The following is a 20851-nucleotide window of genomic DNA, read 5'->3' as shown; positions in this document are numbered from 1 at the left end:
AACAAATTTTCTAAACTATGCATTTCTAAAACAATAGCGACGTGTGAGGGAGGCATAGGGGGATGATAATACTCGTATAGTGGGATGTATTCTCTGCCATGCACTTCACAGTGGCCTGCAAAGTATAGATGCATATGTAGATGATGATGATGATGATGATGATGATATAATCATAATCATCATCATCATCATCATCATCATCATCAAAACAAAAGAAAATCAAACAATGGAAACTCCAGATAGGAACGTATTTTCAGCCCAAGATGCTGAAGTTGGTGGCCGTGTGTGTGTGTGTGTGTGTGTGTGTGTGTGTGTGTGTGTGTGTGTGTGTGTGTGTGTGCGCGTGTAACTGAAAACTTTATGTGAGTGTCTTTTAATTGTGCCTTTCTGCAATTTGAGCGTCTTCTTTACGGTAAAAACAACAGAAAACTTTGTCATACATTTTTATCCCACAAATGCACGGCTCTCAGTTCTTGCTCATGATATGAAAATAAATTTTACACCTTAGTAAACTATCATCCTCCATTAACAAAGACAAGAAAAGGAATCCGGAAAAAGTTTAAAGCTCCTAGGGTTCACTGGAATATAAACTATCAAAGATTCCACAGAAGAATATTAAATTTTAATCATGGAACTTCAATGCACAGACTGCAAAAGACAGAAAGTTCAGGAAAACTGTTGGAGAGTATAAAATAATAATAATAATAATAATAATAATAATAATAATAATAAATAAAAATGGGGAAAGACTAATACAACTATGCAGAGGCATCAACAATGCCCACAAATTTTAAGAAACTGATGAGGAAACAAAAAATTTGTAAATCATTTAATACAAATCTAGGAGAATTACAGATTGACCATGTAGCTGTATCTTTTAACAATCAAAAAGAAATCATGAATGTGAAAATTAGAAAGTGTGAAAATATAGAATCAGATCACTGTCTAACCGCAATAAAAACAAATTCATTCCATAAACAAAATGAGTCAAAATGGCCTTTGAAATAGCACCACTCAAAAGATACAAAAAGCACAGATGGTGGAATGAACAGGGTAAAAGCATTATTGGTTAAAAAACAAGCCTATCAAAAGCATTACTCCACCATGCCAAATGAAGATCTTATCAACTTCAAACATCAAAAACTATAAATACAGACAAAAGAAAGCTATCACTAACTGAGGAAAACTTCCGAAAGAGCAATACCAGAAACTCAAATAAAACTTTTCAACGAAGTCTCCAAACTTTCCAAATACCTAATGTGTGCTTCAGAAATGAAGATTGAAAATTAGCCCTTGGCAACCAGAATACTGTATAATATTAGCAAGCATATCAAAAAGTTGCTAAATTGAGAGCAAGAAAGAGTAAAATTTCTAGAACAAAATCCAACATGCGCTAACACAAACTCAGAACCTCCGAACATTGATGAAATCCAAAACATCATTAAAGACTTGAAGAATGGTAAGGCCCTCAGGAATGATTCAATAACTGCTGAAATGTGAAAAATACCAGGTGCTAGAACAAGTCAAGAGGCTACATGGAGTCCTTCAAAAAGTCTGGACAACCAGTAGATTCGTAAACAGCATTAATTCACCAAAGCCACAAAAAAATATGAGAAAACTGACCCCAGCAACTACATATACTTTCCATATTCCAGTGATTCACAAAGTTCTTTAGAAGCATTATAAAACCGGCTGAAAAGTCAGCTGGATCAGCAATTAGGAGAGTACCAAGGAGGGTATGGGAAAGGACACTCCTGCATAAAACAGATTTCAAATCTGAAATTTATAATCAGGTATAGAAGAACGAAATCCACAAGCATTTATATAACATTTGTAAACTTCAAAAAGACATATGATTCAGCTGACAGGGAAACATTATTCAACACCTTAAAAGAGTTTGGAACTGACAACAAACCAGTAGCGATCATAAAAGACACACTAAGTAACACAAAATTAAATTTTTAAGTGAATCATCCAAGGACTTAGAGAGAAAACTAGTATAATGTAAGAAGTCAAAATGGCCCTTGAAATAGCACCACTCCAAAGACACAAAAAGCAAAGATGGTGGAATGAACAGTGGGAAAAGGCATTACTGCTTAAAAAATGAGCCTTTCAGAAATGGTACTCCATCAAATCGAATGAAAACTTTGTCAACTTCAAATAACAAAAGGGGTAAAAATCAAAAGGGTAGTAAAAAAAAAAAAAAAAAAAAAAAAAAAAAAAAAAAAAAAAAAAAAAAAAAAAGAGGTATCACTAATTGAGGAAGACATCCAAGACTGCTGTTCAATTTTGTACTATACAAGGTAATAAGGGAATGGATGAAAAGAACAAAAGGAATTTACATCATCACAACTGGGAGAAAAGAGCATAATCTGAGTTTTGGCTACCTGACTTTTGAAAATGATCTTGCCATCTTATGAGAAGCTATACAACATGCATCAATGTAGTTAAATCTCCTACAAGAGGCACCTCCACAGCAGGCCTATAAATAACTTTTGAAGAAACAGAGTATATGATAGATGTGAAGAAGGCATCAAAACACATGGAAACCGATTATGGGAAAACAAAAGAGATTACCGAATTTAAATACCTAGGTGAAATAATACAACCAAATGCTTTGGACAAAGAAGCTATCTTAGTGATGACAATTAAAATGGATCTGGCTTTCCAACTAAGAAAAAACCTGCATAACAAGAAATTTATTTCCATAAATGCAAAACTCTGGCACTAAAACACTGTCATTAAATGAGAATGCCTTTACACTTGGCTCTCACTGAATAAAGCTAAAGAATTATGTGAAATAGAAATGAGGGAAAGAAAAATAATTAGGAAAGTCTTGAGAATGGGAAATGGAAATTAGAAAGTAGGAAAGAAGTTAATGAAGAAACAGAACCAATATAAGACACAATGAGAAAGACAAGAGTTGTACTCTAAGGACACCTAAAAATGCTAGTTAAAAAAGAGGACAACAAAAAGAATTTACCTCTTTTGACAGATGCCCAAAAACACCACTGGCATGGGATAATGGAAGTTAAAGCAGACCTGAGAGAAATGAATATAATACAGGAAGAAATAGGACAGAATGGTCACAGCAAAAGAAAAAACGTTTCACAGGCTTCCAAGACAAAAGAAAGAAAAAGATAGGTGCAATAGGAACAGAAGAAAGATGAGAAAAACATAGGGAACGAATGAAAAATTACTGGAAAGAAAGAAAGGTGAAAAGAAAGAAGGCACAAGTTATTTCATGTTGTTCCTAGTAGCCCAAACCAATTAAAACATGAAATGGTAACACAGTGGGAAGGAACTAGGTTGTAATTGCAAATTCACCTGTCATAGATATTGCACTCCGAATATGAAGGCTTAAGTATTTCAAGTACAGTAAGAATTATGAACAGCATACTGGTACTCAAAACTTTCAGTAATTAATGTTATACAATATGATCTCTATAGTATCCACTAATAATGTGCTGCACCCACAATCTTTTGAAAATCTCATTCTCTTGGACAAAAATCAACAAAGCAAAAACTGTATTTCAAGAAGGAAAAAGATGAATTCCTTAATATATCTGTCAGACAACCCTTTTGGCCTCTAAAAAGTAAATGAGATGAAAATCTTACAGGGTCTGTCAATAAAAATAAATGATATTAACTGCTGGTTAATTTGCTTGCCTTTATTTACAGATATGTAAACAGGAATAACATGCTAAAGTAATCACTATGAAGGTTATTGCTGCACAAAACAACCAGTAACAATGTGCTCATAAAGGATTCAAAAGTAGGCTACAATGTGAGACAGAATTTTGATGAGGGCCGGGTCCTCAGCCTTAGTGCAATTATTGAATGAAGTCATTCTACACATGGCTGTTACAAATATGTATTGTAATTGCAAGTTTGACACTTGCTCATTGTCAAGCATTCTGAGATATTACAGCCCAGATTACATCATTAAATTGTGACATGCTGGAACATAGTTCCTAGCTCTCTGACACCAAATACACCTACTTGTGGTGATATATACTGTTCCACATACAATGGGAACAGACACATCATAGTTAGTACACTAGCAGTAACCATCAACAAAAAATACACCCACAATACACAATGAAGTACAATGCTCATGTTGTCAATGTAACAGTTGGATTACAATAACCTGCTATCAGAATCCCACCGCCACATTTGACTACAATGGCACTGCTCTTCAAATGTATATTGTGGATATTTGTTTGCTTTCTGATGTACAATGTACTAACTAATGTGTGTGCTCACATGGTATGTGGAACAGTGGGTCAATTTATATCACCACAAGTATTTGGTTTCAGCCTGCTGTTCCATAATGTCACAACTTGAAGTTGTAGTGATGGCTATAATTTCTCACAATTCTTGATAATGGCCATGTGTCAAAATTGCAGTTGCAATAAATATTTTTAACAGCTACATGTAGAATTACTTTATTCAATAAGTGCAATATATGCTACATGTTTTCTTCTCTGAAACAAGTCTAACACTTGTAGGTCTTCAATAAGTATTATTTCTTTATTCAAAGTTCTTGAAGTCTTTAATAATAACTATTTTTCTTCAAAAATAGTGTTCGTAAAATAAACACATATTTTGATGGACCAACGAGTACATGTTTAGCCAGTAACTTATGAAGGTATGGTGCTGAACAGCATCTGATCATTAGCAACAATCGACCAGCATATTATAATAATTCTTCAGGTATATCAGGCTACACTGAGCACATGTATTGAGTCATTATGATTTTAAGTCCCATTACATACATTTCCAGGTTATCTGCAATGTGTACTTATAGTGACTTTACTATGGCAAAATTTATATAATTAGGTACACGATTTTTTAAAAAACCCTGCAAGTGACTAAGAAGTAAAATCCAAATCAATTGGTGGTTTATAATAAGCAAATATTTATTAAAAAATAAGTCTCTACCAAAATTCTCCATGACATGACTCATTAATAGCAAAGTAATCTGGAACAGGTTACAATTTTAACAGCTGGTCTTCCTTAGAAAAGTACATCAGTTAAGTCAATTATAACTACAGTTTGCATCAAATGTATGTAAGTAATGAAATAGAAAGTATATTATTTATGGTGATGGATGTAAGATATTTTCTTCCTAACTGTAGCAACATTCTCTTTGCTCTGTACTAATATTCATGAACATGTAATGACCACCATAATGAAGATCTGGGAGCAGCTAGTATGTTACAGGCTTCACAGTTGCACAATGCATTCTGTGAAGATGATGTCAAGACAAGATGAGGATATTGCACCAACTTCACTGGGAAGACATACAAATTATACTGAAAATACACAGTGTATTTATCTTATGTTTCTCAGTCAGGTACAAAACGTCTCCAATAATTAAATACACTCCTTAAAGTTGCAGCCATTTCCCATATAATATGAAGAAACTTTGGATATAGAACATCAAATCAACTTAAATACGGACAGAACATAAATCAATGTGCTTGGTAAAATACATTGACAATCAACCCAAGGTGGTGGTGGTGGTGGTGGTGGTGGTGGTGGTGATTGGGGCAGGGGAGGGGGGAGGGGGGGGGGTGAGAGCCAGTCTGGAAAGACATTTATCACTATTAATGAAAAAATTAAACTGAAATTCTGAAATTAGTACTTTCATTCAGAGGCTGGTACTCAGTAAAGAGCAAAATAATGGTTTCAGTTTCAGAATACTTGTTTACACCCTGCACCAGCAATGAGATAGTGAGGTTCCAGAGCTGTTGGGAGGAAGGTGGCTAAAATCATGCAGAAATTGTACATAACTGATTATTTTAAAGCACTTTTAGAATTATGACATTAATCTGACAAATGTCTTGGACAAGGCAACCAAAAAGTGAGAACAATACAGATCTGAGTTTCCAAAATATTGACTTAACAATAAGGTAGATTCAAAGTAATTCATATAAGTAAATATAAAGGGAACGTTTAATAGCATTGGTACTGTTACGCACAAATGAAATAATGTGGTCTTTCCTTGAAAATAAAATATTTTACTTTTTAGATTTTTCAACTATTATAAAGTACAATGCTTTTAGTACTTATCTTTTATGTGACTTACAAACAAAAATGATTAGTAGCAGAAAAATGAGTAGTGATATGGGGGCTGCGATGGACAGTGATCTGAAAATAAACAGCAATTATTTGACATTAAGTAGCTAGGGGAAGCAGTTGTTTTATACACAAGACATGTTATGTGAGAAATGTTTATATGCATTCAGAATTTGATCTGTACAATAAGTAGTTTACATTTCAAAATTGCACATATAAAACAAAAGAAAAAATAGATTTTAAAGTACTATTTTTAACTTTGTTATTGTTCTTGTAAATACTCATTATGTACATCAGTCCTACACTATTGTCACGGGAAATTTGTGATTAAGTAAGCACAATGGAGGAAAAAAGGAGAATACGTCATCAGTCACCTAGAACATAACGAGGTGAATGATAGTAGATCACAACACATCAAGGAAGACTATTGTGCTCTAAAATCTTTGATTTTTTTACACAATAAAGGAATGGTCACAAAGAAAAGGCATAAATGTGTGTATTCCACAAAGGCTTTGTGTGACTATTGCAACAAACACATTTCTTTTTTCCACCCCATCCACTGCTTCAGCAAGGACATTCATACATGGGAAAACTCAGGTAATGTACTCTACAATCTATACCAGTAATTTATGTCACTCCCTTCTGTACATGTCAGGTGATAGCTATCTATTTTATGACAAAGATAAACTATATTACACCTTAAGCATGAAACAACCACTTCCCTAAAATTTACAGTGACTTTTCAACATGTCTTTGTATCTCAGATTGGTAATTAAAAATAACATTTGATCTCAATAGCATACAGGCACACATTTCCACTGCTCATATGAGAGACAAAGAATATTTTGAGCTGACTGGCTCTAATACCCACAGGGAAAAACTTATCACAGAAATTTAAAATTGTATTAAGTTCTAACATATCACACTACCCTTACCTACTAATACAAAATCTGTCCTATGAATTAATACCACATATGAAAGCACTTTTGTCTGCACACACTCAATAAAAACAAACAATGTAGTATACTAAGTACTGAGTGCTGCTGATCACACATATTTATTTCTGCTCTTCTATATCAGTTGATGCAAACACACATATACAAAATTGTTTCTCACTATCAAACAAGAATAAAGTAATTTACCAGTTCTTGCAAATGTAATATTTTATTTGTATGAATATTAAAAGGCGGTGAGAAAATTTGTTTCTTTGTAACACATAGTGTATCATTAGCCTTTTCAACTACTGTCCTGCTCTCTCAATTCATGCACTATTAATGTCACTATGTGGTCTTAACACAAAAATAACAGTTTTATAAAACATGAAAACTGATGTAATCTTGGGCTAATAAAACTCAGCAGTCTATTCTTTGTTGGAATTCTTACTTGTTATGCTCTGCCTGCAGACCTGATACATCAGAAATTCAAGATTGAACAAAATATCACACGTTAAATGAAGGCAGTGCTGTGTGGAGTTGTGAAAAATGGTAAGTGGAGCATAAATGCTGTTTTAAGTGCAACACTTAGGAGCAAGGGGCGATTAAAAAAAAAAACTGTGTCAATTACCTCATGTCATCAGGAAAACAGGCTTACATTAATATTACTGTAAAGCCCCTTCATTAGCAAACTTTCTGCAAATGCGTGAGATTCCTACTGCTATTAGGGATCTGAGGAGATGGCTGCAGCACCAGTCTAATGTGTATTCAACAAAACTGAGTGCTTTTTTGTCTTCCTCAGATGTCAACAATCCTTTCGGTTCTGGTCAAGGTGAAACAGGAATTTCTACATTCACAAAGCAAATTGCACATGGGGCCGTGTCTTTTCTTAAACATTCAAATTTTCATCATTTTCAGGATGCCCTACTGAAAGTGATCTATAAATACTATCATACTGAAAAAAATACATAGAAGCACACGGACCAGATCTAAGCCTGCAAATAAGAGTTCTTACCACACATCAATCAATACTGTGGCCTACATGTGAAGGATTCACATAGGTAGACACAGTGAAATTAAATATTTAGGGTTTCTATGTTGTTATCAGTACTACATTTTCTAAGAGTCTTTCACAAATGCCCTGTGCTGTAAGTATCCAACATACTTACAGCAAATGTGAATGAATACCAAAGATTTGATCCAGACAAGCAAGCAGGTCTAGCAGAGGCAGTAATCTATGGTAACTCAGTAGCACTCTTAAGAGTAAGACATTTATACAGGTATAAGGCTCTTCTAACTGTATCCTCTCTGAAGACCACTAAATTTAAGTTCTAATCTTAAAATAATTCACTATTTGATAATGAAAGGCAGCACACATACAATTCTCTGGTAAGACTGGAAAAATACTTCATGTTGAACTATAATCTAATTTAATGAGAGCTTTCAAATAACTAATATAAAAACTCTGCATGACAGTTTGATTTAATGTGCTGCACAAATCTACGACTGTTGACTCAACACAAATTAGAAAAAAAGGTGATGAAGGAGATGGGGGATGGGTTAGGGTGGAATTTGGGATTTGAGGGATGGAATTTGGGGTGGGCGAGGGTGGGGTGGGGTGGGTGGGGGAGGTCAAAGTTACTTCTGTAGTTGATAAAATGTAAATGAATATCACATTCTTTTATGACGGTGAACAAAACCATCAGCAGATACTACTTAATAAACACAGCCTGAGAAAAGGAATAAAGATAACATAACACTGTGTTCTGGAACACAGTATCAGACATCTTCCCTACAGTTTTGTCATAATGTATTTACAACTTTTTGTGGAGCACTAGTGTAAGAAGATACTTTATCTGACAACATAATGTAGCAATGAACTATTTTTCCAATCATCACTCCATTCACCTTAATTAACAAATACTGGTTTTTTATTACATGACTACATAAAAATAATCCTAAGTAGTTGTAATCTCACAATAACTTTTTACTGTGACAAAAATTCTGGAATATAAAACATCATATTAATAAATGTTTTGGTACAATGTTACAGGAAAAGTAATGTCAATGTAAAAGAAACAATAAAACAAATATTTTGAAATTAATAAAAATCCTTAATTTAAAAACTTTTGTACATCAAGCACCTTAAATCACTAAAAAATATTGTACAGTAAAAAGAATGTGTCCAAAAATATGAATTTCAAGCACATTCTTGCAGAACTAAGAGGGAAATGTGGAGTAACTTTTATCTTTCAGTGAACACTCGTTGAATAGAATGATGGTCCCTGACACAAAAATATCATCAATTCTTTTTTTCTTTCTTTTTGCAATTCGTAGAACATTTATCATCATAAGCATTCTTGGCCAGTTAGTATCAGAACACACAGTGAATACCCCATAAAAATGTATACAGTAAGTAAACAGTTCCGTATGGGATGTTCACACTACAGATACTATGGATTTTAACAAATACTTTCCAAACAAAGAAAGTCATGCAAAGACACTGTTGGACAATGCTCAAACAAACATTCACTTCATTATACATATGACATTAATGTAAACAGAAGAAAAACTTCAAAAATTAAATTGTATACAAAACTGTTATCCCAATACAATGTGACATAGTGTACATGTTTTGTCATAACTATTGACATCATTCCAGAAATTTATATTCAAAATAGAAAAATTAACTTCAATCTGCTTTGTAACTGCCATAATCATTAATGATATACAGTTGCAAGATACATCATACAAAGTTTCTTTCATCACCAACTTGCCTTCAACCGACACATTTATTGATATGTTAGGTGAAAAATGTTTCCTGTGATGGTGGATCCATTAAGTAATCAAATTTACATTTTATGAGAACGTAAACATGACAAAAGTAATAATTTATCTCTAATAACCTAAACAAGCATAAAATAGTTCCAACATTCATAGCAACTCATTGTATCTGTCTTTAGTACACTGAGATCAAACTAAAATTTAATAATACAATATATACTTTGTGCTCATGCTGCAGGCATACAGAGGGTAAATGTCACAGTATCTAATATTTCCTATTAAGACATATTCAATGCCTATGCTTTACCAAATTAATAAATTAGGAAGCACATACTTCACAGTCAACACTGTAGCATAAATATCAAATATGCAAACTTAAAAGGAATAAAGCCATCTAAAAATAACTGTGACATTATCTCTCATTACACAAAAAATGTACATAAAACATTGCTCACTGAAATGTAAAATGAAATGAAAAATTTAATTGGTCACATCATACTACAGTATAGGAGAGGAAATAACACTGTTTATAAAACAAGACTCAACTTATACCTGCCAAAGTGCTAATTAGCTGACATCAAGGAAAGTCATCTTCAATGTCAACCACTATTGCACAAGCTCAAAGCAAACTTTTAGACAACAGACAAGCAACATTAAAAGGGGGCAGTGGTGGAGGGGTGTGGATAGAGGAACAGGACATGGGAGGATAGGTATAATGCTTGTTAATTCTGTGGTTTACAAATTAAACAAACTTCATAGGATACTCATTCTCACACTTACTGAAATCACTGTTTATGTAAAAACTTCCATTTCACCTTACATATCCACATTCATTTTTAAAACCTCCTATAGATGAGCAACATGATACCCAAAGGGTTTTATTCATCTGATGACTCAGTCACAGTTACATCTCAACTATGCAACCACATAGATTCTCAAATACAACTCTAAAAAATCTGTCTGTATGAATACTATCATATACTACATTGATTTTCACATGACGGATGATTTAAGGCTGCACATATAAGAAACTTTGGTAAGAGTTACACTACTTCACGAAAACTGAGGTGAATGGAAGCTGTAAGAGACAAAGAGGTGTCAGACAGAAGTTGAACACGAAGGTCCAAAGTACACATTATATTTTAAATAACAATCAAAGCAGTTTTTGGGAACACAAAACACTTTACCAGTGTTTGAAGTAGTGAAAATTTAAATCTCATTTGAGGAATGGAAGGGCACTATATCTAATTATAATGAATTGTGGTTGTAGCAAACATTCCATGCCAATGTCAACTGAATCTACGTTAAAACTAAAGTTTCAAAAATATGGCAGCCTAAGGAGTTGCCTTGCTCAATAAAAGTAAAGCTGCCTCATTCCAGCTTTGTGGGCAGCATGAGATGAAAGACGGGTTCACAGTCTCTGGGGTTGCTTCCGCAAACTGGCAGTGCTTCCTGCAGGAACCACTCTGGGCTGCTGCTACCTGTGCGAGATCAGGCCGTTTGATGAGGGAGGCACAGTTGGGATCATCTCGAGCTCCACCAGCAGTGGAAAGTGATCTGGAATTCATAAAAAGCAAAATGCTAGAAAAGTATTGCCCAGAGAAGCTATGCAGGTGATTTAGTTTTTACAAAACTGCAGTTTCTGCATTAATGTTGCTAAACTTTTCCCTTACACTTTACTAACTTGTGCCATCCATCCTCTGTCTCATTTACATGGCATCTAATAGTTGACTTCTACCCTGTACAGTGTGTGGTTATTTTACTCTATCCACTGTCAGTATTAAAGTAACTTATAACTGTATACTGTTGAAAGAAATTTTGTAACATGACGTCATTTAATCATTACTGTGCAGTCAATAGCAAAACTCTGAATGGTTTAAACATCAAGCTCAAGGTAAAGAAAGATGCAGAGGATTTCTGGTGCAGATCACTGCAGCACATGCATCGTAAGTCCTATGTTTACAGCTAGGATCTGGATTCTCCTCTAATAAATACAAGCAAGATTTTTGCAGCTGACTCTTAAGCTTACAAGTATGTCCATTCAATCAGCATTTCAATCTGAGGCATTCTGTAAAATGGTACAGCAGTTCTGCTACAATTTTCGTACCAGGTGTCATTTTTCTTTATAATGACAGGTCATTCGCATGCAGACAACAGTGTACGAAAGGAGTTGGGAACATTCTTCCAAGACTGCTTTTAATAATCAATACACAACTTTGTCTTAAATCATGGTCTGTGCTATATATTTCACCCAGGAAATATTGTATAAGTAACTGCATGTTCAAAGACGCAGAATTAGCTCAGAAGATTGGCTATTGGCATTGACAGCAACCACCGTTTCGTTTAGTGCTGGCTCTGCACACTCCTATGGTGACTGGACTGTTACTAAACAATGTAAGGAAAAGATAGATTGCTGCTTACTGTAAAGATGACATGTTAAGTTGCATACAGGTTCTGGTCCGAGGTGCTGGAGTTGGCGGTCAATGTGCATGAGGTGTGCCTGCTTGTGCGAATGAAATGTGTTTCTCTTTCCTTTTCTGATGAAGGCTGTGGCCAAAAGATAACTTGTAAGTGTCTTTTAAATGTGCCTTTCTGTAACTGAACTTGTCATCTGGCTTATTCCTGGAAGCCATACACAGTGTTTGCAACAGTACTTTTCACAGTTGTTTAAAGTTCTTGAAAACTGAACCTAATCTGAGGAAAGAAGGGCATAGCAAATAATTTGTGTTAAAATTAAATATTGTCTGATGCAGTCAACAGTTAAATGTTATGTAGCAGGAAAATACGAGGCCCAAATATTCGAAGGGTCATCTGAGGACAAATCATCTGCTGAAAATTAATATGATGCTACCAAGCTTTAATTCATAAAATAACAGCCAATATCAAAGTGAAGAAATTTGTTAGTACTAGTGCTTCTGGAACAAATCATCATGGATTGGATACCAGAAAAAAATCTACAAATGGCAGTCACTCAAATACCCTTACTTAAATGTCTGTTTATTTTAATGTTGTGATCTAATTTCACTCTAAAAATCAGCATTTGCAAAGCACAGGAAAACAAAGAAATGACAACCTTGCCAAAATCATCATACAATGTCAGAAGACCCTAAATGGAATTACTGAAGATCATAACTCATCATATAAAATAGGCACTGACCAGTAGATAAGCACATAAACAAGAACTAAAACAGTTACAAAGTTGTGTGTGCTCTAAAGAACAACAGAAGCTCTTAAGCTTACCTACTAAGTTCCAGTTTCATTTACCATATCACACTTCTTTACGCAGTGCAGGGCATCTTTTGTTTCACTTTTTTTTTTTTTATTTCACTTTTTCAATCCATATGGGTTAAGATCACACAACTGTTTAACATTCTTGAGCTTTGTTGTTTTTCATCAGTATTCTTCCACCCTCTTATTCACACTTGCCTGTTCTTCTATCAAGAGTGCTCCGTGTTCTTTCTTGTCAGAAAAATCCATCACTCCCAATATTTTTGTCCTGAAGCTCCCTCTGTTTCCTACATCTTCCTTGCTGATCCTGATGTAATTTTTTCACACATAGAGCTCATCTCTTAACTCCTCATAGTTAGTTGACAACTTACTAGCAACATTTTCTGGTTTCATTATTTAATGTTTAGCTGTTAATTCCTGGTTGACACTCAGTCATCCTATCATGTACTACTGTATGGTCTTGTGATTGTTGTTAGGAATAGATTTCACTTCCATTCTCATTAGATAGAGGTCTGAATCAATGTTGGCTCCTCTCTGTACCTTTATGTCTACTCATTTTGAAAACTATTGTAAAGTGGGTGGCAGAGGCTTCCACTGACTACATGGTCAATTTGAAGCTCTTCTAACATGAAGTTTGGTGACTGCCATGTCTCCATTTGTTTTGTGTCTTTTTGTTCTTTGTGCAGATAATTTTCACGTTGCTCACAGTCATCCCATAGTCTCTCTCTCTCTCTCTCTCTCTCTCTCTCTCTCTCTCTCTCTCTCTCTCTCTCTCTCTCTCTCTCTCTATTTCAGTTTGTCCTTTTGTGGACTGGACGCATTTATATCACTTTTCTGAACTCTTTTTCCTTTGCAAAATGAGCACTGAAGCCTTCAGTTAGAATTATCACGTACTTATGTGGATCCCTGATCAAAACTTCGATATGTGATTAAAACTGATGTACAACTTCTATCCTCATCAACTGAGGAATTACCATTAAGAATTATGTATGATTTGTATCCATGTACTACCATCAGTACAGGCAGTCTGTGCGATATATATCTGGCATCTACAACAGATTCCACTACATAGAATACTGTTCCAAGCATTAACATTGATAAAAGAAGGAAACATGTACTAACAATGTGTTTCTTGTTATCTCTTACTTATTGATTTTTTGATGGCAGGTTGTCCCTTCACTGCTCTATATCATCACACAATTGTAACTTCATCTGAGGGCCATCTTTCTTACTCCCCCCCCCCCCCCCCCCCCCCTGCAATGCTATGTAAGTGTACCATTACCGAGAACAAGTTCTTTGATAACTTGGCAGACAGCACCCTTGAAGTGCTGTCTGAAGCCTTCTGGGTTCAGTGGTATGAACACAGTTCCTTGAATCACAAAAAAAGCTGTTACTACTACTGACGTTAGATCAGGTATCTGTTCAGGCCATTCCTGAAGACCACAGTGTTCTATCCATCTTACAGGAAATCTGTTGACAGTCCTTGCACAACATAACATGCAATATCTGCTGTATCCTCATACAGCCTCCAACACCTAGACTAGCATTATTAAGAACAGTGTCTAAACTGTCAATAACAGAAGCTCAATACATATCACCTGTCCGAGAACCTGTAAAGTGTCAGGGACTGATGATTTCATCTTCCAGAATTTCGCACTACACATTAACAGACCATCTCCTTTGATGATTGAAATCACATATTCACAAGATTTTCAGTGGCCCACTAATGCATATTATGGCAGTTCATTGTACCATAATTTATGAATACAAATTAAAGAGAAAACATAACACTTTGTACAGCATCTAGAGCAAAACTTTTCATGGTGCATTTGCAGAAAGTAATTTTTCAATTGAAACTGTTTTGATGTAGCTCCTGTGGCAGTGACAGGTGGCACAACTGAAACTTGTGATTGTGTACTATTCTCCCTACCAATGTAAGGCTGATACTAGAGATACAGCAACTTCTCATCAGCTGACATGTAGCTGAATCAAACACAGCCACATTATCACTTTTTGCTGATCTTTGCCTACTACTGCCATGTCTCCTCAAAATACTTGTTTCTCAAAGTTGTCCTTCAGCACGTAAAAACTACATGACTGATGGAGCTCTTCAATCAAGCTGTCTCCAAGAACACGGCACAGCTGCTTCACAGGCACCCTGTCAGGAGTCGCCAAGCATCAGCAAAGTGTCAACATATACTGTGAATGTATATGCCACATTCATTCCATGTCAGTACCTGCTCAGTTGCACATTCTGAGCTGCACAGTACATGGCAGTGCAAGGATACATACTACAATGTAACCGAACATGACTTCAAACAAAGTATCACATATCAAGGAAGCTTGACACTCTACAACACTGGCAACTTTACATCTCGTCCACAGGTCATACAGATTTGCCCACTCAGGAAAATGGGCACTCATTTAAATACATTTCTTCATAACGCCCATCTGAACACAACTAGTTATATACGACATCTTGCACCCATCTCTGAAACCAAGAAAAGATAATGTTTCTTACATTTTACAATCTAAACAAATACCCCTTTCACTAATTATTTTGTAGGATGCAGAGAGACGGACATTTTAACTGAACTGATGTTGTTTTCAAGAAGAACAAACCACAATAATAGTGAGAATGAACCACAGTAACTACTGTGAAAGTGAATGGAACTGGAGGCGGTAGGGATTAAATGCTTGTCATACTAGTAGTAATGTTACACATTTAAGTATTTCACTGATTCTGAATTACTGAAAGTAAATCACCCACATACTAACATCTATTTGAACAGAGATTAATAATAAACTGTATCAGAGTCAAAACAGGTCCATAGAGGCGGAACCAGGCACACAATCACACTTCTTACCTTCCAGTATTTCTTAAAGGAAATCATTTATGGAGACTGTAGGTCCATACATAAAAACACCTCCCATATTTACCTGAATGTGAGCTCTACCCTTCGACTAAATTAATTCAGGTTGCCTTTAACTGATATTGTGACTGGTAATATCCCTGAAACACAGGTTAGGTTGAAGGTGGAAAATGGCTACCAAACTGATGTTGTAGTCTCTGGGTACTTTAATGAGTACTGTTTGTTTACCAGGTTTCAAAAGTGTGTTTACATAAAGCACTTTAGTCCTAAGTTTGCAGGGTAATCAATCTTACAAATGATCCAAACATGATGGTGTGACAGTGACAGCCATGAGTTCATGGAAGGGAATTCTTGGCATGGAATGAGTGGCAGGTATCAAAGCGGAAGTACTGCTGGTAATAGGTATGTTTGACATGGATGGAGGTACTGATATAGCCATCTCTGATGTGGAGGTCAATACTGGGGAAGGTGGCTCACTGGGCTGAGGACAGCCAGGCAAAATGAATGGAAGAGAAGGTGTTGAGGTTCTGGAGGAATTTGGATAGGATATCCTCACTCTCAGTCCAGACCACTAAAATGGCATCAAGTGAGAGGTCTGGATTCTGGGTAGTTAGAAGGGATTCCTCTAGATGGCCCATGAACAGATTTGCATAGGATGGTGCCATGAAGGTGCCCATTGCTGTTTTGTATTTGCAAGATGATGCTTTCAAAGGTGAAGTAGTTGTGGGTGATGTAGATGGACATAAAGAGGTAGTGTTCAATAGCAGCAAAGCCATGGGCATTAGGATGTTAGTGTAAAGACATATGGCGTCAGTAGTGACAAGCAAGAGGAACATGATCCACAGAGTGTCAGTGGATGACGTGGTTGGTGTCTTCAATTATAGGAGGGTAAGTTCCGGGTAATCAGCTGAAGGTGTTGGTCCACAAGAGCAGATATTCTCTCAGAGGGAGCACAGTCATCTGCCAGAAAGGAGCATCTTGGGTGGTTGGATTTAAGGATTTCAGGGAGCACACAGAAGGTAGGAGTACAGGGAATGGTAGGGGTGAGGAGAGAGAGACAGACTCAGGAAAGGTTCTGGTTTGGGTCTAAGGATTTGAGGAGAGACCGGAAATCCCACTGGATTTCTGGAATGGGGTCCCTGTGGCAGTGTTTGTAGGTTGACAAATCCGATAGCTGGTGTAGTCCCTCCCTGGTGTAGTCCCTCCACAAGGTAATCCCACTAGTTCAAAACCGTAGTGGTAAAACCTTTGTGGGCAGGTAGGATTATACGGTCAGAATCAGTTTTTTAGTGGTGTTAAAAGGTGTGACTACGTGGCAGTGGGGATGGATAACATTTGGAAGAAGGAGTGACATGAGTGCACTTGTCTGTGACTCGATGTCTTCTCTGTATGGTAAGTAGCAATCTACCCTCTTCATAAGACTGTTGTTATATAACATCCTGGATTTTCCACTGTTTTAAACAGTGAAGAAAGAATACACAGAAATATAAGAAAAAGGAAACATTTGTTAAAGACACACAGGGAAAGATCCTAAAGAAAAACACTGAAGTAGAATGACAACAGACAGAGTACCCTACAGAAATACTAAACTGTGATAACCTCAATGAGTCTCTTCCATGTGAGGTACCACACAAAGTACACAGCAAAGAAGAAATATAATTACTAATTAAAAAACAAAAAAAAGAGTAATGTTTCTGGTGAAGATCAAACAGCAGGAGAGCTAGTAATGAATATAAAACCTGTACCGGTACTGAGAAATATAACTATGAAACTGTTACAGAATTTTTGGGAATAGATGGAATAGATCAGCTATAAATAAGTTTTTTTACACCCAGGCAGGTGACCAAGAAAGTTTTGGGACATAACTTTGATATTCACAAGGTTTTTGTTGACTTAAAAAAAGCTTATGACAGCATGTACAAGAGTACAGTCGCCAATGTTCTGAAAGAGTTGCAGTTACCACAAAAGTTAATATGTCTTGTACATGTGTTTAAAAGAAACCTATTACAGGGTAACGATCAGTACAAGCACGTCAAAGCATTTTCAAGTCAGGACTTGTCTCTGACGAGTAGACCCATAATCTCCAATATCTTAATTGTAGAAAAGAGAACATGAAAAAATTAAACCCTACTAGAACAAAACTGGGTAATAATACAATAAATTGGCTCATATATGCAGACGACACAGTTCTGATAAGCAACAACAAAGAGGAGCTGCAGTTCATGACAAACCTAACAAAAATATTGCAAGGAAAACAGGATTACAAATCCAACGGGAAAACAAGAGAATATGGTCTTGAGCGATGTACCCAATTATGGTACCCTACTGACAGTTGATGAATTCACTTCTGAAAGAGTAGGCACATATAATATTTGGGAAGCATCTTTAACAAACAGAACAGAATGGAAATTGAGATTAGGCCAGGATTGCAGAAGCAAATAGAGCATATTTTGTTTACTGGGGTGTGCTGTGCAGTAGAACTGTCCAGAGAAGTTTTAAAATCGGACTACATTGAAGTGTACTCCTCCAGGTAGCTCTATAGGGAACGGAAACATTTACATGAAGGAAAGCAGATGCATACAAGCTGTCGGTGTCCAAGAGAAAGATATTACGGAAAATATAAACACCAAAAAAAGTTTTTTATCACCCCAGTTTCCAGAACTCCTGAGGATAGACATTGACTGTGGATATTGTATCAAAGATGCAGACCCTTTGACTGATAAGAGATGTCACTAAACCCACCCAAAGATGTAAACAACCATGCATGAGCAATGCCTACTGGACGGAGGGGGTCCGACAGCCGATCAGTTGCAGTCATTCCACCAGGAAGGAGGTACATGGCTCATGTTGTCTGTAGTTCAACCATGCCTAGGTGGTCATTACTGTGGTTCAATCACATCCACATTGTTACTTTGTGCCAGGAAGGACTCTCAACAATGGAAGTGTCCAGGCATCTCGGAGGGAACCAAAGAGGAGATGTTCGGACATGGAGGAGATAAGAGAGAGACAGGAACTGTCAATGACCTGCCTCGCTCAAGCCGCCCAAGGGCTACTACTGCAGTGGATGACAGCTACCTACAGATTATGGCTTGGAGGAACCCTGACAGCAATGCCACTATATTGAATAATGCTTTTCATGCAGCCACAGGACTTCATGTTACAACTCAAACTGTGTGCAATAGGCTGTCCAATCCCTCCCTGGTTTTAAAATTGGGATTGAAACAGATTCTTTCCCTGAGTTGAGAAAGTTGCCTGTCATCCAAATTTCATTAAAGAGCTGAAGAAGGACCTCCTTCAAAAATCAGCCCAACTGTTTCAACATGCTGTAGGTTACAAGGTCATTTCCAGGGGTTGTATCAGAAGCTACTGACAATGCAGAATCCAGCTCCCATAGAGAGAAAGGATGGTTGTATTCCTCCATGTTGGTGGAATAGAAATCAACATCAGTCTCCTGTGTCTCCCGATATCAACAGAAAGTGGGTTCCTGGCTAGAATCAGCCATAATGGACTTATATGATTCACCCATTGTCTGAGCTATGACTCTCAACAATATTATGAGAGACCCCTGTATTCGTACAGCTGCTATTGGTGGTCAAGAGTTGCACCTCGAGATCCTCCTAATGGCTTCCCATGTTTTACTTGCGAATGTGGACCTGTGATGCAGTTCAGGAACTCTTGCCAACACCTCTGCTTTCTCTATAGAATTATTTGCTTTGCCTTTGCACATGCCATTCAAAGGTTTGCAAGATTCTCATCTGTAGGCCACTGGTTGGATCTGCACATAGCTGCCCTCTGGTGCCTGATTGCAGAATGACACTCAGCATTCCACCAAATGACAGGTTGCCTCCTGGGTGTTTCCATTGACCTTGGGATGGATGCATCTGCAGCATGGTGCATCACAGCTGTAATGTGACCTGCCCAGTTCTGGAAACCGTCACACTGCTCAAAAACCACTAATTGCCTGTAAAGCATCCAGTTAGCCTTTTTGAACAACTATCTCAGTGGCTTCCTTTTCAGATCTGCTCCATCAGGCAGATGGATCCAGATAGGATAGTGGTCGCTACCACAAAGGTCACTGGTCATTGTCCAGTGTCCACTGCACAGTGTCTGCAAGGGCACGCAATAAGAAGTAGAGGTCTATGGCTGTAGACAAACCCATAACAGTACTAAAATGTGTAGCTTGACCCATGTTCATCAGCATGTTCTTCCTTGAAGATGACCTCATCCTCACCAAAGGTCAGTTGTACACTTCTCTTCACATTAAACCTACTAACAAACAACAGTACTTACATTTTGAGGGTTTCCATCCTTTCCATGTCACACATTTCCTCGCATATAGCCTTGGCATTCGAGGCAAATGTATTTATTCATATGTAGACACTTAACAGCAATACACAACCATTCTCACCTCATTCTTCACTGGACATAATTACCAAAAGCAGATTTCCCCAGCATCACATCCAATTCTGGTACTGATGATTCCTCCAAAGAACAGCTTAGGAGAATACTTCTTGTCACTTAGTGTTATCTGGTCTTGAATGTATTAATCAGCTCCTTTGACAGGCTATGGCTTCCTAAAATTGTAGGTATTATCCTATCATCCACCTATATGCTCTCATGTTTTCCAATCTAATCCAGTATAGTCCCCAACAATCAGTCTTTCCTTCTCATCCCATCCTGTAAGTCTCCCCTGACCTGGAGTTCTGGATGACTTTTCCAAACTCACCCATTTCCTAAACGTCGCCAGTCCTTTTACTTCCCCTTAAACCTTTCTGCCAGAAGGAGGAGCCACTAGCTCTGCAAATTTACAAATCTAAATACCTTTGTATATGTCTCCTCCTGTCACCACTTGGTGAGTGGTTTTTTTATCTGCCCATTTACAATATATTATCAACAACTGATTACTTTTGTTGACATAAATAAAAATGCAAATTTTTTGTGTTCAAAAGT

General features: G+C 36.7%; 1 protein-coding gene across 1 annotated transcript in view; it reads right to left on the bottom strand.

Moving 5' to 3' along the window:
• Positions 1–4897: 4897 nt before the first annotated feature.
• The window catches only part of LOC126416505 (CCR4-NOT transcription complex subunit 6-like), a 140272-nt gene continuing 124318 nt past the window's right edge, over positions 4898–20851 (bottom strand). Inside the window, exon 8 of the mRNA XM_050084246.1 lies at positions 4898–11357. Within this exon, the coding sequence (XP_049940203.1) occupies positions 11278–11357 (80 nt within the window). The 3' untranslated portion in view covers positions 4898–11277. The remainder of the gene's footprint in view (positions 11358–20851) is intronic.

Source organism: Schistocerca serialis, chromosome 8 (assembly GCF_023864345.2).
Source record: "Schistocerca serialis cubense isolate TAMUIC-IGC-003099 chromosome 8, iqSchSeri2.2, whole genome shotgun sequence".
NCBI classification, from domain to species: Eukaryota; Metazoa; Arthropoda; class Insecta; order Orthoptera; family Acrididae; genus Schistocerca; species Schistocerca serialis.
The sequence above is the reverse complement of the archived record's forward strand: the minus strand, read 5'-3'. Positions and strand labels throughout refer to the sequence as shown.